The sequence below is a fragment of the Heterodontus francisci genome, chromosome 9, assembly GCF_036365525.1.
Source record: "Heterodontus francisci isolate sHetFra1 chromosome 9, sHetFra1.hap1, whole genome shotgun sequence".
Classification (NCBI taxonomy): domain Eukaryota; kingdom Metazoa; phylum Chordata; class Chondrichthyes; order Heterodontiformes; family Heterodontidae; genus Heterodontus; species Heterodontus francisci.
This window is the reverse complement of record NC_090379.1, coordinates 112,128,044-112,146,807: the sequence shown is the minus strand read 5'-3', so window position 1 is coordinate 112,146,807 and position 18,764 is coordinate 112,128,044. Positions and strand designations below refer to the sequence as shown.

Sequence of the window (18,764 nt, the reverse complement as noted above, 5' to 3'; positions counted from 1 at the left end):
TTTGGTCTCCTTATTTAAGGAAGGATGCGAATGTGTTGAAGGTGGTTCAGAGCAGGTTTACTAGATTGATACCTGGAATGAACGGGTTGTCTTATGAGGAAAGGTTGGACAGACTGGGCTTGTTTTCACTGGAGTTTAGAAGAATGAAGGGAGACTTGATTGAAGTATATGAGATCCTGAACAGTCTAGACAAGGTGGATGTGGAAAGGATGTTTCCTCTTGTGGGTGAGTCTAGAACAAGGGGGCACTGTCCCTTTTAGGACAGAGACCATGACAATTTTTTTCTTGGAGGGTTGTGCGACTTTGGAATTCTCTGCCTCAGAAGGTGGTGCAGGCGGGGTCATTTAATATTTTTAAGGTGGAGGTAGATAGGTTCTTGTTAGGCAAGGGAATCAAAGGTTATCGGGTTAGATGGGAGTGTGGAATTTGAGACAGAAACAGATTGGCCATGATCTTAATGAAAGGTGGAGCAGGCTTGATGGGCCGAATGGTCTACTTCTGCTCCTAACTCGTATGGCTGTATGGAGGGTGATCCTAGCTGAAAAAACGGTAGGAAGCGCCCAGTGCTTGGTTTGGTAAACAATTTGTTGTGACCCAGGCGTACCCTTATAGATTCTAACCCTAAGCTATATGAGCTTGGGTAAATTGAGTCTCTCCCCCTAGCCCCTGGATGGATAATGGGTTTATAACCATTTCAACAACTGGCTGAACAAAAAAAGAAATTCTGCTTGATGGCCTTCTCTAATTCCATGCAGTCTCATGACCTTGTATAGATACTTAACTGTAACATTGTGCTTGATTTCAGGTAAAGAATACATTAGATGGCTGCTATTATGCTGTTAAGCGCATCCTGGTGAATCCCACCAGTAAACAGTTCCGCAGAATAAAGGGTGAAGTGACACTGCTGTCACGTTTAAACCATGAAAACATTGTAAGGTACTACAATGCCTGGATCGAGAAACACGAAATTCATCCTGCCTCGAACCCAGCCATGGAAAACTTGCAACAGACACCATCCCCGCCTGAGTCGGATGATCAGAAAAAATTGAGGTCGTCAGATGACATTGAAAAGAATGCCCCGCCCCCCGTCACAACCAGTTCAGTGGAGTGGAGCACATCATGTGAGAGATCGTCGAGTATCAAATGTGCTGAGAGGGAATCAAGTGATGATGATGATGATGATGATGAAGAGGATGTGTTTTGTGTATCATTTTTGTAAGTATAGTATAAAATTCAGTCGTTAAGTAGTATTTTTGGATCTGCTGTCAAATTGATGTCTTGGCCTCGGGTACTATTTGCAAGCCATTTGACATAGCAGTACAGTGTGAACTAAGAGATCAGATGGTTGCCAGGATCAGTCCACTGTTCCCGAATGTTGTGTTCCCCTCAGGATATTTCCTCTTTTCTCTCCTGAAGGTGTTGACTGATGTTGCAGTTGGGTATACAGATAACTGCAGCTCTCCAATGCTTCACTTAAGTGAGCTTGGGTAGTGAGTGCTGAAGGACTATTTAACTGGAACATCACAGGTGAGGCCAATCCTATCTTCATCTGCAATCCATGTGCACTTTTTCCGATAGGAGTCACTGAATGCAGATCAGGAGCATTGAGCTGGACTAATTTTAACAAGGGAAATCAGGGAAAAAGCCATTCAACTGCACGGTTTCTTTTGAGCACCCAGTTATCTGCAACGCTCAAACTCCTCCTGCTACGACAACAAGAAGCATTTATGTAGCATCTTTAACCTAGTAAAATGTCCCAAGGCACTTCACAGGAGTGTTATCAGGCAAAATTTGACACAAAGTCACACAGGAGATATTAGGACAGGTGACCAAAAGCTTGGTGAAAGAGGTAAGTTAAAGTTCTCCTTAAAAAGGAGGTAGAGAGGTGATGAAGTTTAGAGAGGAAATTCTAGAGCTTGGGCTTAGGCAGTTGAAGGCATGGCTACCAATTGAGGGGCAAACAAAATCGGGAATGGACAAGAGGCCAGAACGAGGAAAGCAGTGTTTGAGAAGGATTCTAGGGCTACAAGAGGTTACAGATATAGGGAGGAACGAGGGCCTGGAGGGATTTGCAAACCAGGATGAGCTCAAGGAGGGCGGAAGGATGGTAAGCCGGCCATGAGAGTATTGGCCTAGTTGAGTCTGGAGGTAACAATGAACAGCTGGTGTAGAAGGGAGGGTTTCAGATATTTGGACCATTGGCATCTCATCAGGGACAGATGGGACCTGTACAAGAAGGACGGGTTGCATCTAAACTGGAGGGGCACAAATATCCTGGCTGCGAGGTTTGCTAGCATCACTCGGGAGGGTTTAAACTAGTGTGGCAGGGGGGTGGGAACCAGAACAGTAGGACAGCAAGTGAAATAAATGAAGGGGAACTAGTAAATAAGGCCAGTAAGACTAAGAGGAAGAACAGGCAGGGAGATGTTGCGGAGAACAGCGGGACTGGTGGTCTGAAGTGCATTTGTTTCAATGCAACAAGTATAACAGGTAAGGCAGATGAACTTCGAGCTTGGAACTATGATGTTGTTGCTATTACAGAGACTTGGTCGAGGGAAGGACAGGATTGGCAGCTAAATGTTCCAGGATTTAGAAGCTTCAGGCGGGATAGAGGGGGATGTAAAAGGGATGGGGGAGTTGCATTACTGGTTAAGGAGAATATCACAGCTGTACTGCGGGAGGACACCTTGGAGGGGTCATGCAGCGTGGCAATATGGGTGGATCTCAGGAATAGGAAGGGTGCAGTCATGATGTTGGGGGTTTACTACAGGCCTCCCAACAGCCAGCGGGAGGTAGAGGAGCAGATATGTAGACAGATTTTAGGTAACAGGGTTGTAGTGGTGGGTGATTTTAACTTCCCCAATATTGACTGGGACTCACTTCGTGCTAGGGGCTTGGATGGGGCAGAATTTGTAAGGAGAATCCAGGAGGGCTTCTTGAAGCAATACGTAGATAGTCCAACTAGGGATGGGGCCGTACTGGACCTGGTATTGGGGAATGAGCCCGGCCAGGTGGTTGAAGTTTCAGTAGGGGAGCATTTCGGGAACAGTGACCATAATTCCATAAGTTTTAAGGTACTTGTGGATAAGGATAAGAGTAGTCCTCGGGTGAAGGTGCTAAATTAGGGGAAGGCTAATTTTAACAATATTCGGCAGGAACTGAAGATTTTAGATTGGGGGCGGCTGTTTGAGGGTAAATCAACATCTGACATGTGGGAATCTTTCAAACGTCAGTTGATTAGAATCCAGGACCAGCATGTTCCTGTGAGGAAGAAGGATAAGTTTGGCAAGTTTCGGGAACCTTGGATAACGCGGGATATTGTGAGCCAAGTCAAAAAGTAAAAGGAAGCATTCGTAAGGGCTGGAAGGCTAGGAACAGACGAATCCCTTGAGGAATATAAAGACAGTAGGAAGGAACTTAAGCAAGGAGTCAGGAGGGCTAAAAGGGGTTATGAGAAGTAATTGGCAAACAGGATTAAGGAAAATCCCAAGGCTTTTTATACGTATATAAAGAGCAAAAGGGTAACCAGGGAAAGGGTTGGCCCACTCAAGGACAGAGAAGGGAATCTACATGTGGAGCCAGAGGAAATGGGCGAGTTACTAAATGAGTACTTTGCATCAGTATTCACCAAGGAGAAGGACTTGGTGGATGATGAGCCTAGGGAAGGGAGTGTAGATATTCTCAGTCATCTCATTATCAAAAAGCAGGATGTGTTGGGTGTCTTGCAAAGCATTAAGGTAGATAAGTCCCCAGGGCCTGATGGGATCTACCCCAGAATACTGAGGGAGGCAAGGGAAGAAATTGCTGGGGCATTGACAGAAATCTTTGCAACCTCATTGGCTACAGGTGAGGTCCCAGAGGACTGGAGAATAGCCAATGTTGTTCCTTTGTTTAAGAAGGGTAGCAAGGATAATCCAGGAAGTTATAGGCCGGTGAGCCTTACGTCAGTGGTAGGGAAATTATTAGAGAGGATTCTTCGGGACAGGGTTTACTTCCGTATGGAAACAAATGGACTTATTAGCGAGAGGCAGCATGGTTTTGTGAAGGGGAGGTCGTGTCTCACTAATTTGATTGAGTTTTTTGAAGAAGTGACAAAGATGATTGATGAAGGAAGGGCAGTGGATGTTATCTATATGGACTTCAGTAAAGCCTTTGACAAGGTCCCTCATGGCAGACTGATACAAAAGGTGAAGTCACATGGGATCAGAGGGGAGCTGGCAAGATGGATACAGAACTGGCTCGGTCATAGAAGACAGAGGGTAGCAGTGGAAGGGTGCTTTTCTGAATGGAGGGATGTGACTAGTGGTGTTCCGTAGGGATCAGTGCTGGGACTTTTGATCTTTGTAGTATATATAAATGATTTGGAGGAAAATGTAGCTGGTCTGATTAGTAAGTTTGCGGACGACACAAAGGTTGGTGGAGTTGTGGACAGTGATGAAGATTGTCAGAGGATACAGCGAGGCCTGGACAACGTATGCCAGCCAAGAGCGACGTCTCAATTCATTCCATCTTCGCTGCCTTCGGAGAATACTTGGCATCAGGTGGCAGGACTATATCTCCAACACAGAAGTCCTTGAAGCGGCCAACACCCCCAGCTTATACACACTACTGAGTCAGCGGCGCTTGAGATGGCTTGGCCATGTGAGCCGCATGGAAGATGGCAGGATCCCCAAAGACACATTGTACAGCGAGCTCGCCACTGGTATCAGACCCACCGGCCGTCCATGTCTCCGTTATAAAGACGTCTGCAAACGCGACATGAAATCGTGTGACATTGATCACAAGTCGTGGGAGTCAGTTGCCAGCATTCGCCAGAGCTGGCGGGCAGCCATAAAGACAGGGCTAAATTGTGGCGAGTCGAAGAGACTTAGTAGTTGGCAGGAAAAAAGACAGAGGCGCAAGGGGAGAGCCAACTGTGCAACAGCCCCAACAAACAAATTTCTCTGCAGCACCTGTGGAAGAGCCTGTCACTCCAGAATTGGCCTTTATAGCCACTCCAGGCGCTGCTTCACAAACCACTGACCACCTCCAGGCGCGTATCCATTGTCTCTCGAGATAAGGAGGCCCAAAAGAAGAACAGCAGGATATAGATCAGTTGGAGACTTGGGCGGAGAAATGGCAGATGGAGTTTAATCTGGACAAATGTGAGGTAATGCATTTTGGAAGGTCTAATGCAGGTGGAAAGTATACAGTAAATGGCAGAACCATGAGGAGTATTGACAGGCAGAGAGATCTGGGCGTACAGGTCCACAGGCCACTGAAAGTGGCAACGCGGGTGGATAAGGTAGTCAAGAAGGCATACGGCATGCTTGCCTTCATCGGTCGGGGCATAGAGTATAAAAATAGGCAAGTCATGCTGCAGCTGTACAGAACTTTAGTTAGGCCACACTTAGAATATTGTGTGCAATTCTGGTCGCCTCACTACCAGAAGGACGTGGAGGCTTTGGAGAGGGTACAGAAGAGGTTTACCAGGATGTTGCCTGGTCTGGAGGGCATTAGCTACGAGGAGAGGTTGGATAAACTCTGATTGTTTTCACTGGAACGACGGAGGTGGAGGGACGACATGATAGAGGTTTACAAAGTTATACGCGGCATGGACAGAGTGGATAGTCAGAAGCTTTTTCCCAGGGTGCAAGAGTCAGTTACTAGGGGACATAGGTTTAAGGTGAGAGGGGCAAAGTTTAGAGGGGATGTGCGAGGTAAGTTCTTTAGAGGGTGGTGAGTGCCTGGAACTTGTTGCCGGGGGAGATGGTGGAAGCAGGTACCATAGAGATATTTAAGAGGCATCTTGACAACTACATGAATAGGATGGGAATAGAGGGATACGGACCCCGGAAGTGCAGAAGGTTTTAGTTTAGGCAGGCATCAAGATCGGCGCAGGCTTGGAGGGCCGAATGGCCTGTTCCTGTGCTGTACTGTTCTTGGTTCTTTTTCTTTATTTCAGCAGCAGATTGGCTGAGGTAGGTGTGGAGAAGGGTGATGCTAGGGAAAAGAAAATCTCCAAACCAAACAGATTACAGTTTTCACTCCCTCCCTTCAATCTATAAGGGGGCGCCAGGAACTTACTAAAGCTCAGAACATAGGGGCAGATCATGAACGATGAAAACTTGGGAATCTCCAAGTGTCTGCAGGGGTACTGCTGACTAAAACTGATTACAACCACACAGCGCCAGTTATGTTTCGTGCTGCTTTTCTAACTTTGACCACCCTCCCTGTTCGAGCATTGCCTTGCATGGTTAACTGAAGCCAAGTGGGAATGATATCCAATTTCCAGCAACAGGTCCATCCTTCTTGCAATGTTCCTGACTGAAATCAGCCATGGATTGAACCTGGCACCTCTCTGGTTTCTAAGATTTCTACTGGTGTTTGGGGGATCATGTTCCATGCCTGCACAATACAAAGCTAGGTGGGAATGTAAGCTGTGAGGAGCACATAATGAGGCTGCCAAGAGATATATAGACAGGTTAAGTGAGTGGTCAACAAGGTGTCAGATGGAGTGTAATGTGGGACAGTGTGAGGTTATTCACTTTAATAGTAAGAATGGAAAAGCAGAGTATTTAAAAAAAAAAAATGTGTGAAACTTCTAAAATGTTGATGATCAGAGAGACTTTGGTATACTCGTACAGGAAATACAGAAAGTTAGCCTGCAGGTACAAGTAGGAAGGCAAATGGTATGTTGGCCTTTATTATAAGGGGACTGGAATACAAGAATAAGGAAGTCTCTCTACAATTGTATAAGGCTTTGGTGAGACCACACCTGGAGTACTGTGCACAGTTCTGGTCTCCATATCTAAGGAAGGATATACTTATATTGGAGGCGGTACAGCGAAGCTTCACTAAATTGGTTCCTGGGATGCGAGGGTTGACCTATGATGAGAGGCTGAGTAAATCTGGCCGATGCTATCTGGAATTTAGAAGAATTAGTGGTGATCTGTTTGAAACATACAAGATTCTGAAGGGGCTTGACACGGTAGGCACTGAGAGGTTGGGAATCTGGAATACTGGGGCATGGTTTCGGGATAAGGGGTCAATCATTTTAGAACTGTGAGGAGGAGAAATTTCTTCACTCAAAGGGTTGTGAATCTTTGGAATTCTCTACCCTAGAGCATTGTGTAAGCTCCATCATTGAGTATATTTAAGGCTGTGATGGATTTTTTGTGTCTCGGAATCAAGGGATTTGGGGAGTGGGCGAGAACATGGGCAAAGGGCAACATGGTCTACTGCTCCTATTTCTTATGCTCTTTTGCATGAAAATTGCAAATTAAGATTTGGTGGGTGCGGGGGTGGGGTGCTTGTTCATCATCTGTATCATTTTTTACAGATTATACATTGAATTTTAAATCTGTGAAAATTACATCTCAGTCATTTATGCTCACCTGTGAGTCACGGGATGAGGGCCTAGAGAGCCATGAGATGTGCTGTCACCTCATAGGGCACAAAGTCAAACCATGCACATGGTGAATGCTGACCTGGCTCAGGCTACTGTTATAAACCAATCCAAGCTTTTATTTTCCCCTCATATGACCAGTGGCACACTCCAGTATTGCCCTGAGCCTTACAGACTTTAAATTTGTCCCAGGTTCAAACCCAGTGTTTGCTGAGTTAGTTGATTTTTAGCCACGGCAATAGTTGAGGTGCCTTGGCTCAAGTGGTCACCCACTTATTTCTGAGTTGGAAGGTCACGAGTTCAGACCCCACTTCAAAAGCTTAAGCACCTAATCTAGGCTGACACCTAAGTGTGGTACAGAGGATCATAGGAAATAGGAGGAGCAGGCCATTCGGCCCCTCGAGCCTACTCCGCCATTCAACTAGATCATGGCTGATCTTCTACCTCAATGCAATTTTCCCGCACTATTCCCATATTGCTGGATATCTTTAATATCTTGAAATCTATCAATCTCTGTCTTGTACTTACTCAATGACTCAGCCTCCACAGCCCTCTGGGGTAGAGAATTCCAAAGATTCACCATCCTCTGAGTGACGAAATTTCTTCTCATCTTGGTCTTAAATGGCCTTCCCCTGGTTCTAAAGCCCCTCCCCCCCCCTCCCCCACAGCACCAGAGGAAGCATCCTTCCTGTTGAGCTCTAAGGATTTTGTATGCTTCAGTGAGATCACCTCTCCTAAACTCTAGAGAATGTAGGCCCACTCTCCTCAACCTCTCCTCATCGGACAATCCTGCCATCCCAGGGATCAGTCTGGTGAACCTTCGTTGCAATCCCTCTACGGCAAGTATATCCTTCCTTAGGTAGGGAGACCAAAACTGTACACAATATTCCAGGTGCGGTCTCACCAAGGCTCTCTACAGTTGCAGCAAGACTTCTTTACTCCTGTACTCAAATCCTCTGGTACTAAAGGCCAACATACCATTTTGCCTTCCTAATTGCTTACTGCACCTTCATGTTAACTTTCAGTGACTTATGAACAAGGACACCAAGGTTCATTTGGACATCAACACTTCCCAATCTCTCTCCATGTAAGAAATACTCTGCATATCTGTTTTTCCTACCTAAGTGGATAACTTCACATTTTTCCACATTATATTCCATCTGCCATGTTCTTGCCCACCCACTTAGCCTGTTTAAATCCCCTTGAAGCCTCTTTGCATCCTCCTCACAACTCACATTCCCACCTAGTTTTGTGTCATCAGCAAACTTGGAAATATTACATTTGGTCTCCACATCCAAATCATTGATATAGATTGTGAATAGATGGGGCCCACGCATTGATCCTTGAGGGTATCCCACTAGTCACAGCCTGTCAACCTGAGAATGACCTGTTTATCAGTAATGAGAGCGTGCTGCACTGTTGAAGGTGCTGTCCTTTGGATGCAATATCAAATTGAATCTATCCTCTCAGGTGGATGTGAAAGATCCAATGGCACTATTTGAGGAAGAGCAGAGGGGTTCTCCCTGATGCTTTAACCAGCATTTATCCCTCGCCGCCATCTAATAATCAGATCATTCAGTCACTTATCTCCTTGCTGTTAGTGGGAGTTATGGGAGCTTGCTGTGTGCAAATTGGCTGCAACAATTCCCTACATGACAACAGTGACTACACTTCAAAAATACTTAATTGGCTGTGAAATGCTTTGGGTTGACCGGAAGACATTATTGCAAAGGCAATTTCATTCTTAATTGGGCACAGTGCCCCTGGATTGGGTAGGCGAGGGGGGGAGGAATAATTTTTCAGGGTTCCTACTCCTGATTGATATCCAGAAACACCTGCTGGAAAAGGACTTTGAAAGGATAGGGGCAATACCTTTGATGATCAAATAGGTGCCAAAACTTAGTCGTCTAGGAAAGTTGCTTGATTGGCACCCCATCCACCACTTTAAACATTCACTTCCTCCACCACTGGTGCACTGTGGCTGCAGTGTATACTATCTACAAGATGCATTGCGGCAACTCACCAAGGCTTCTTTGATAGCACCACCCAAACCCGCAGCTTCTGCCTCCTAAAAGGACAAGGGCAGTAGGTGCATGGGAACACCACCACCTCTGAGTTTGTCACCATCCTGACTTGGAAATGTATTGCCGTTCCTTCATCGTCACTGGGTCAAAATCCTAGAACTTCCTACTTAACAGCACTGAGTACATTTGCCACACGAGATACAGCATTTCAAGAAGGCAGCTCACCATCTCAAGGGTAATTAGCGATGGGTGATAAATGCTGCCCTTGCAAGTGACACCCATGGCCCGTGAATGAATAAGAAAAGTATATGAAGAATTCCACTTTGAACTGTATGTAAGCAAGAGTCTGTGTCAGCTGAAGAGGAGAGGAAAAACAAAAGAAGTAAAACTTGAGTGAAGCTACCTGTCAGTGAAATAAGGTCCTCTTTCTGTTCAAAATGACCAAAAGTCAAGCTAGCTTTAATTTCTTCAAATTTTCCTTCATTTTCGTGTCTTGATAGTTGTATTACTGTCTGCCTGTCGTCTTCTCATTTCTCTCGCATGCTCTCTCCTTTCTCTCTCTCTCTCTCGCTCTCTTTCAGCTAATGGTGAACTCTGCGTAAAACCATTGTAGGTCTTTTTTTTTCTCCTGTTGGGTTTCAATGTTACCTGAGAATAATAATGTTTTAAGAATATGTTATATAATAAAATGTTTTTTTTTTCTAATAAACTTTTTCATAAAATGGAAATGGGTGGTAAAAACCTTTCTATTTTATAATTTTGCCAGCATTTCAATTCAGGCATCTGCGAAGCTAGCTCCTGCTTGTCCTCTCTTTACCCTTCTCCTCTGTGGGTGGCCTGTCTCAGCACAAAGCAGTGTGGTGGGTCGAATTGAGCTCTGTGGTAGGTCCTTGCTTCTGCCCGCCTGTAATGAGGAGGGTTTGCTGCCAGACCTCCCCACAAGCCTTCGCAGCAGTTTGCTGTCTGTGTGGCTTGTTGGCCTCACTGCTGGAAGCTGTGGGAGGTCCAGTATGAATCTAGTATGAATTTGCATGTCCTATCACAACACCCAATTGCTTGATGTAAGCCAAAACAGTTAACTGGGTACTGTACTGCGTCGCAAATATTAAGCTACAGTTTTTATAGAATAGAGACTGAGCTACATAGCTGAGTTCTAAAAGTCAGGGGAGCAGCAGCGATTGCCTGTGAATGTTACTGAAGCTGCTGGATTTTTCCCAGGGCAAAACAGTGCCTGAGGTGAGTGCAGAGTCTTATAGTTGTCTCTGTTTGTTGGACTCTGCTGGCTTATTTTGAAGGTCTGCACTGGAAGGTTTTGTTCTTCTGTTTTATTTGGGTCTTTTCTCATTTTGGGGGGCTGTTTAGAATCAACTAGTTGGTTTAAAATCCATACTGTATTAATATAGTGTCAGGTTGCTGTTTTTACATGAGCTTAAAATCTCACTGAGAATAACACACTGACCGGTGCTATGGAAGTGTTTTCCACAGTCCAAGGAGACAAAGTTTCACCATCAGTCAGTACTGTTTCCTGAAATATGAGTGGCAACTTCTCATTTATGGAGAAGCCATTGTTGAGTCTGTGGAGAGTGAAGAGTTACATAGGAGGGATCTTAGAGGTAGCATTTTAAAATGGAAGTAAATGACTCTCTAGCTGTGATATATATTGTCAATCAACATACAGGTGGTCAGTGCATGCTAGACAGTTAAATTCATGGCTGTAGCAGAGTTCATCTCTGGAGTGTGTGGAACATCCACTGCGTAGTGTAACAGTAAGCTGAATAAAATACAGAATGTAAGTTACACTGATGGCAGGAAGTAACTGTGATGATTTCTTATTGGAGTGCTGCCCTTTTGTTTTATTGTATAAGCGGAATTTTGAAAAAACACAACTGTTATTTGATGTGATTGGGAAGCAGTAATACTAGGCCTGAGCAGCAGAAATCCAGATGGTATAAATGCAGAACATTACATTCAAGATCTGTACCCAATCTAGCCAAGACTGCACACCCTCACCTGTACGTTGGTGATGCTATGTGTCCTAGGAGTAAGGGGAGCACAGAGAGGAGACTTCGCCAGAGTGAGTCAGAGCGTGAGGGTGGGAATTTTGTTCATGTGGTAAATTTCTGGTAAGTTTTTCTCAAGTTCAATTTAGATCAAGAGTCAGGCTTTGACTCAGAAAAATTACGATGCAGAAGGAGGCCATTCAGCCTGTTGTGTCCGTGCTGGCTGAACAAACTAGTCACTATCTATTCCCACCTGCCACCACCTCGTCCATAGCTTTGCAGGTTACAGCACTTCAGGTGCATGTTCAGGTACCTTTTTTAAAAAAAAAATTGAGTGTTTCTGCCTCCACCACTGTTCCTGGCAGTGAGTTCCAGACACCCACCACCCTCTGGGTGAAAAGCTTTTCCTTATGTCTGCTCTAATCCTTCTACCAATCACCTTAAATCTGTGCCCCCTGGTAATTGACCTGTCTGCTAGGGGAAACGGGTCCTTCCTATCTACTCTATCTAGGCCCTTCATAATTTTGTACACCTCAATTAAGTCACCCCTCAGCCTCCTCTGTTCTCAGGAAAACAACCCTAGCCTAGCTAATCATTCCTCATAGCTGCAACTTTCAAGCCCTGGTAACATTCTTGTAAATCTCCTCTGTACTCTCTCCAGAGCAATTATGTCCTTTCTGTCTTGTGGTGACCAGAACTGTACACAATATTCCAGCTGTGGTCTAACCAGTGTTTTATACAGTTCCAGCATTACATCCCCGCTTTTGTATTCTATACCTTGGCCAATAAAGGAAAGCATTCCATATGCCTTTTTCACTACCTGTCCTGCCACCTTCAGGGGCCTATGGACATGTATTCCAAGGTCTCTCACTTCTTCTACCCCTCTCAATATCCTCCTGTTTATTGTGTATTCCCTCGCTTTATTTGCCCTCCCCAAATGTATTACCTCACACTTCTCTGACCTTTCATCAGAACTGGCAATGGTAAGAAAAGTATTAGGTTTTAAGCAAGTGAAGGGGGTGGTTGGTGGGGAAGAGAACAAAAGGGAAGGTGTGTGATAGGGCTGAGGGCAGGAGAGATAAAATAACAAAAGATCTCATGGGGCAAAGGCAAAGAGCTTGTGGTTCAAGACAGAGCATTAGTCCAGAGAGAGTGTTAATGGCAAAATAATGAATGGCTCTGTCCAAAAGCACATCATGAAAAACATGGTTCAAAAATAAAATAAAATAATTTTTTTTTAAATTTAAAAAATAAAAAAAAGGCCGGCCATGCTCTGAAACTCAATGTTGAGTCTGCAAGGTTGCAGAGTGCCTAATTGAAAGATGAGGGCTGCTCCTCGAGCTTGCGTTGATGTTAACTGGAATGCTGCAGCAGGCTAAGGACAGAAATGTGGGTATGAGAGCAGGAGGGAGTGTTGAAATGGCAAGCAATCGGAAGCTTGGGGTCATGCTTTTGGACTGAGCGGAGGTATTCTGCTTTTTTTTTAAAAAACAATGTTTATTGTCAGCTTGACCCCTCTCAAGCAACGTCTTGTTTAACCAGACGGTTTTAAGCAAATCAGCCCCAGTACAGGGGTCACTTCTGATCTCCCAACATTGCAAGTCCTGTATAAAGACTTAACTTATCTTAAAAAAAAGCGATAAAGTCCCACCAACATGCGAGCGACATAGCACCTTGTAACTTTCCATTACACGGGATACAGTCCTCACTTGCCCAGGAAGCTGCCTCTCTTTAAAAAAAAAAATGGTCTTTAAATGGTTCCTCCATTTAACAGAAGCCAATCAAGAATTGGAGTCACGTGGTAGAATTTCAGCATTGTCAGAGGAACTTTTGCTTGAAGGGGGAAAGTGTACAGGCGGAGAGTAAAGGAAATGGTCCACTCTCCCCTCTGCAGGAAGAGAGGCCAGTCACCCAATCTACGTTTGCTCTCTCCAATGTAGAGGTGACCACATTGTGAGCAGCGAATGCAATATACTAAATTGGAGGAAGTACAAATAAATCGTTGCTTCGCCTGGAAGGAGTGTTTGGGGCCTTGGATGGTGAGGAGAGAGGAGGTAGAAAGGCAGATATTACACCTCCTGCGATTGCATGGGAAGGGGAAGTAGTGTCAGGGGTAATGGAGGAGTGGACCAGGGTGTTGCGGAGTGAACGATCCCTTCGGATTGCTGATGGGGGAAGGGAAGGTGCATTTGGTGGTGGCATCACACTGGAGGTGGCAGAAATGGCAGAGGATGATTCTTTGGGTGTGGAGGCTGGTGGGGTGGAAAGTGAGGACAACCCTGTTGCGGTTCTGGGAGGGGAAGGGGTGAGGGCAGAAGTGTGGGAAATGGGTCGGATATGGTTGAGGACCCTGTCAACTACAGTGCGGGGAATCCTTGGTTGGGGAAAAAGGAAGACATGTCAGAGTGCTGTTCTTTAAGGTTGCATCATCAGAACAGATGCCTCAGAGACGGACTAAGTGGGAGAATGGAATGGTGTCCTTACAGGAAACGGTGTGAGGAAGTGTAGACAAGGTAGCCATGGCAAGTGGCAGTTATCTGTCAATCAGCTGAAAGTAATTGGTTCAGTAGGTGTTAATTATTGTAGCAGGAGGCTAAGATAGTGAGTGACTCATCAGAGGCTCTATAAAAGCGGTCAGGTTTTCAAACTGTACGGAGTAAGGGCTGCCCGGAGACAGGACTTCGCATCAGTGAGATTTAGTCAGAGTGTGAAGTTGAATTTGGTTCACTTGGGAATTCGGTGCAGAGGGGAAAGAGTTGCTTCCTTTTCAGCCTCCAGTAGCTGTAAAAGATGCAAGTTGTTTCTCAGAAATGGAGGGCAATCTTGAGACAGTGACATCACAGGAAAGCTGTAAGGTTGGTGAGTAACTGCTGTTGGGGAGTATCTGTAAATAATTAGGTTAGTACACTGCTGTTAGGGTGTGTGTGTTAATAGCTGGAAATTAAAACGTAAAATAAAAATAAAAATTTAAGTAGCTGCCTTCTAATTAAGACACGCAAGCAGAAGGGAAGTAAGCTGCTGAGTCTCCTGTTCTACTTTTAAGCAGTAAGGTTTATTGTATTACAGGTTTAAATTAGTACAGTAAGTGCTGGTGAGGAGAGACATTAATTTTAAAAAAAATTGAAGAAAATAATGAGTTATTTAAAACACAATCTGGATGTCTGGGCGGGTGATGTTTTGCAGCTGCAGTATGTGGGAGCTCGTGGACACCAATGTGATCCAGGGCAACCACGTCTGCAGTAAGTGTCCCCGGCTTGAAGAGCTTCGACTCAGAGTAGATGAGCTGGAGGCGGAGCTTCGGATGCTGCGATGTGTCAGAGAGGGGCAAAGTTATCTGGACACTTCGTTCCAGAAGGCAGCCCATAGGATAGCATCTTCTGATTTGGTCAGTGGTCAGGGATAACGGGGTTGTGACTGCGAGTGAGACAGGTAAGGGGATCGAGAAGGTAGAAGTGGAGGAGGCTCTGTCCTTGCAATTGTCCAACCGATTTGAGGTTCTTTCAGCTTGTATGCATGAAAGCGTGAGCTGCAGGGTGGATGAGCACACTGATCATGGCACCATGGTACAGGAAGCCATTCAAGCGAGGGGAGTAAATAGGAATGTAGTGGTAGTAGGGGACAGTATAGTCAGGGGGGATAGACACCGTTCTCTGCGGTCAAGAGTGAGAGTTCAGAATGCTGTGTTGCCTGCCCGGTGCCAGGGTTCGGGATATCTGCTCAGGGCTGGAGAGGAACTTAGACTAGGAGGGGTAGGATGCAGTTGTCTTGGTCCATGTGGGTACCAACGACCTAGCTAGGACTAGGAAAGAGGTTCTGCATAAGGAGTATGAGCAGCTAGGTGCAAAACCTCAAAAGTAATCTCTGGGATGAGAGAGAAATGGGTTTTGATTCATGGGGTATGTTTATTTAGTTTAGTCTGGCTCGCAGGCATTTCTGAGTCTTTGAAAAAGTTTAACCAAAACTGTTTATTACATTTAAGGAACTATATACACTTAAAAATGTCTAACTCCTCTGATCATTCTGTTTCTTCTTCTTTTCCTCCAGTCTCTTCCATGTGATTGCTTGCATCATCACAGTGGGAGGTGTTAATTGCACTGTCCCAGACATTAACCCTTTCATACCTTTTATGCTACATCTCCCTCCAAGTCTCAGACATCACAGATTCAATCTGTCAGGAGGCTTCACAACTCTCCCTGGTCATAATGTTGATAGGCACGGAAGATCAGTAATCTTTCTCTGAACTCTTGTTTCACGACTTGGATGGCGTTCATTGAGGTTTGTAGTATCCGGTACTTTTTGAATTTCAGGATCAACATCTGGTTCATCCAAATTAATGACTGATTGACATCTTTGATGAATAGGAGAAAGATTTCTCCTGTTTCTTCTTATAGTAGCTTCTGAAGTATGTACTAAATAAGATCTCTGTTGATTCCCATCTCTCTGGACGATTACTCCTTCTCTGCTTGTTGTTGTACCCGTACTTTTTCTCCTTCCATCAACTTCCAAGCAACAGCCTGACATAGTCATACTCACGGAATCATACCTTACAGCCAATGTCCCAGACACTGCCATCACCATCCCCGGGTACGTCCTGTCCCACTGGCAGGACAGACCCAGCAGAGGTGGTGGCACAGTGGTATACAGTAGGGAGGGAGTTGCCCTGGGAGTCCTCAACATCGACTCCGGACCCCATGAAGTCTCATGGCATCAGGTCAAACATGGGCAAGGTAACCTACTGATTACCACCTACCGCCCTCCCTCAGCTGATGACTCAGTACTCCTCCATGTTGAACACGACTTGGAGGAAGCACTGAGGGTGGCAAGGGCACAAAATGTACTTTGGGTGGGGGACTTCAATGTCCATCACCAAGAGTGGCTCGGTAGCACCACTACTGACCGAGCTGGCTGAGTCCGAAAGGACATGGCTGCTAGTCTGGGTATGCGGCAGGTGGTGGGGGAACCAACACGAGGGAAGAACATACTCGACCTCGTCCTCACCAATCTGCCTGCCGCAGATGCATCTGTCCATGACAGTTTGGGAGGAGTGACCACCGCACAGTCCTTGTGGAGACGAAGTCCCGCCTTCACATTGAGGATACCGTCCATCGTGTTGTGTGGCACTATCACCGTGCTGAATGGGATAGATTTCGAACAGATCTAGCAATGCAAAACTGGGCATCTATGAGGCGCTGTGGGCCATCAGCAGCAGCAGAATTGTACTCAACCACAATCTGTAACCTCATGACCCGGCATATCCCCCACTCTACCATTACCATCAAGCCAGGAGACCAACCCTGGTTCAATGAAGAGTGCAGGAGGGCATGCCAGGAGCAGCACCAGGCATACCTCAAAATGAGGTGTCAATCTGGTGAAGCTACAACCCAGGACTACTTGCATGCCAAACTGCGTAAGCCGCATGCGATAGACAGAGCTAAGTGATCCCATAACCAACGGATCGGATCTAAGCTCTGCAGTCCTGTCACATCCAGCCGTGAATGGTGGTGGACAATTAAACAACTAACTGGAGGAGGTGGCTCCACAAATATCCCCATCCTCAATGATGGGGGAGCCCAGCACATCAGTGCGAAAGATAAGCATTTGCAACAATCTTCAGTCAGAAGTGCCGAGTTGATGATCCATCTCGGCCTCCTCCTGAAGTCCCCAGCATCACAGATGCCAGACTTCAGCCAATTCGATTCACTCCACATGATATCAAGAAACGACTGAACTCACTGGATACTACAAAAGCTATGGGCCCTGACAATATTCCGGCAATAGTCCTGAAGACCTGTGCTGCAGAACTTGCCGTGCCCCTAGCCAAGCTGTTCCAGTACAGCTACAACACTGGCATCTACCCTGCGATGTGGAAAATTGCCCAGGTATGTCCTGTACACAAAAAGCAGGACAAATCCAACCCGGCCAATTACCGCCCCATCAGCCTACTCTCAATCCTCAGTAAAGTGATGGAAGGTGTCATCAACAGTGCCATCAAGCGGTACTTGCTTAGCAACAACCTGCTCAGTGACGCTCAGTTTGGGTTCTGTCAGGGCCACTCAGCTCCTGACCTCATTACAGCCTTGGTTCAAACATGGACAAAAAAGCTGAGCTCAAGGCAGCATTTGACCGAGTATGGCATCAAGGAGCCCTAGCAAAACTGAGGTCAATGGGAATCGGGGAAAACCCTCAGCTGGCTGGACTCATACCTAGCACAAAGGAAGATGGTTGTGGTTGTTGGAGGTCAATTATCTGAGCTCCAGGCCATCACTGCAGGAGTTCCTCAGGGTAGTGTCCTGGGCCCAACCATCTTCAGCTGCTTCATCAATGACCTTCCTTCAATCATAAGGTCAGAAGTGGGGATGTTCGCTGATGATTGCACGATGTTCAGCACCATTCATGACTCCTCGGATACTGAAGCAGTCTGTGTAGAAATGCAGCAAGAGCTGGACAATATCCAGGCTTGGGCTGATAAGTGGCAAGTAACATTCGCGCCACACAAGTGCCAGGCAATGACCATCTCCAAAAAGAGAGAATCTAACCACCTCCCCTTGACATTCAACGGCATTACCATCGCTGAATCCCCCACTATCAACATCCTTGGGGCTACCATTGACCAGAAACTGAACTGGAGTAGCCATATAAATACCGTGGCTACAAGAACAGGTCAGAGGCTTGGAATCCTGAGGCGAGTAACTCACCACCTGACTCCCCAAAGCCTGTTCACCATCTACAAGGCACAAGTCAGGAGTGTGATGGAATACTCTCCACTTGCCTGGATGGGTGCAGCTTCAACAACACTCAAGAAGCTCGATATCATCCAGGATGAAGCAGCCCGCTTGATTGGCACCCCCATCTACAAACATTCACTCCCTCCACCACCGACGCACAGTAGCAGCAGTGTGTACCATCTACAAGAAGCACTGCAGCAATGCACCAAGGCTCCTTAGACAGCACCTTCCAAACCCGTGACCTCTACCAACTAGAAGGACAAGGGCAGCACATACATGGGAACACCACCACCTGCAAGTTCCCCTCCAAGTCATACACCATCCTGACTTGGAACTGTATCGCCGTTCCTTCACTGTCGCTGGGTCAAAATCCTGGAACTCCCTTCCTAACAGCACTGTGGGTGTACCTACCCCACATGGACTGCAGCGGTTCAAGAAGGCAGCTCACCACCACCTTCTCGAGGGCAATTAGGGATGGGCAATAAATGCTGGCCTGGCCAGCGACACCCACATCCCATGAATGAATAAAAAAAAAAACTTGGGTGGGTTCCTGGTATGATATCTCCTATTATAGTTAAAAGCTTTTTTGATTTTGCTGAAACTTTTCTCTGTTTTGAGCACTCTGATA

The 18,764-nt window shown here is 46.0% G+C and overlaps 1 protein-coding gene across 4 annotated transcripts in view; it reads left to right on the top strand.

The window, feature by feature from the left end:
- Nucleotides 1-18,764, top strand: part of eif2ak4 (eukaryotic translation initiation factor 2 alpha kinase 4) — a 183,289-nt gene that overhangs the window by 48,281 nt on the left and 116,244 nt on the right. For all 4 annotated transcript variants that reach the window (XR_010975749.1, XM_068039692.1, XM_068039691.1 and 1 more), the window contains exon 12: nucleotides 806-1,215. Coding sequence is in view for 3 of the 4 variants with exons in the window: in XM_068039692.1 (XP_067895793.1) it covers nucleotides 806-1,215 (410 nt within the window). In the remaining variant the exon portion in view is untranslated. The remainder of the gene's footprint in view (nucleotides 1-805; nucleotides 1,216-18,764) is intronic.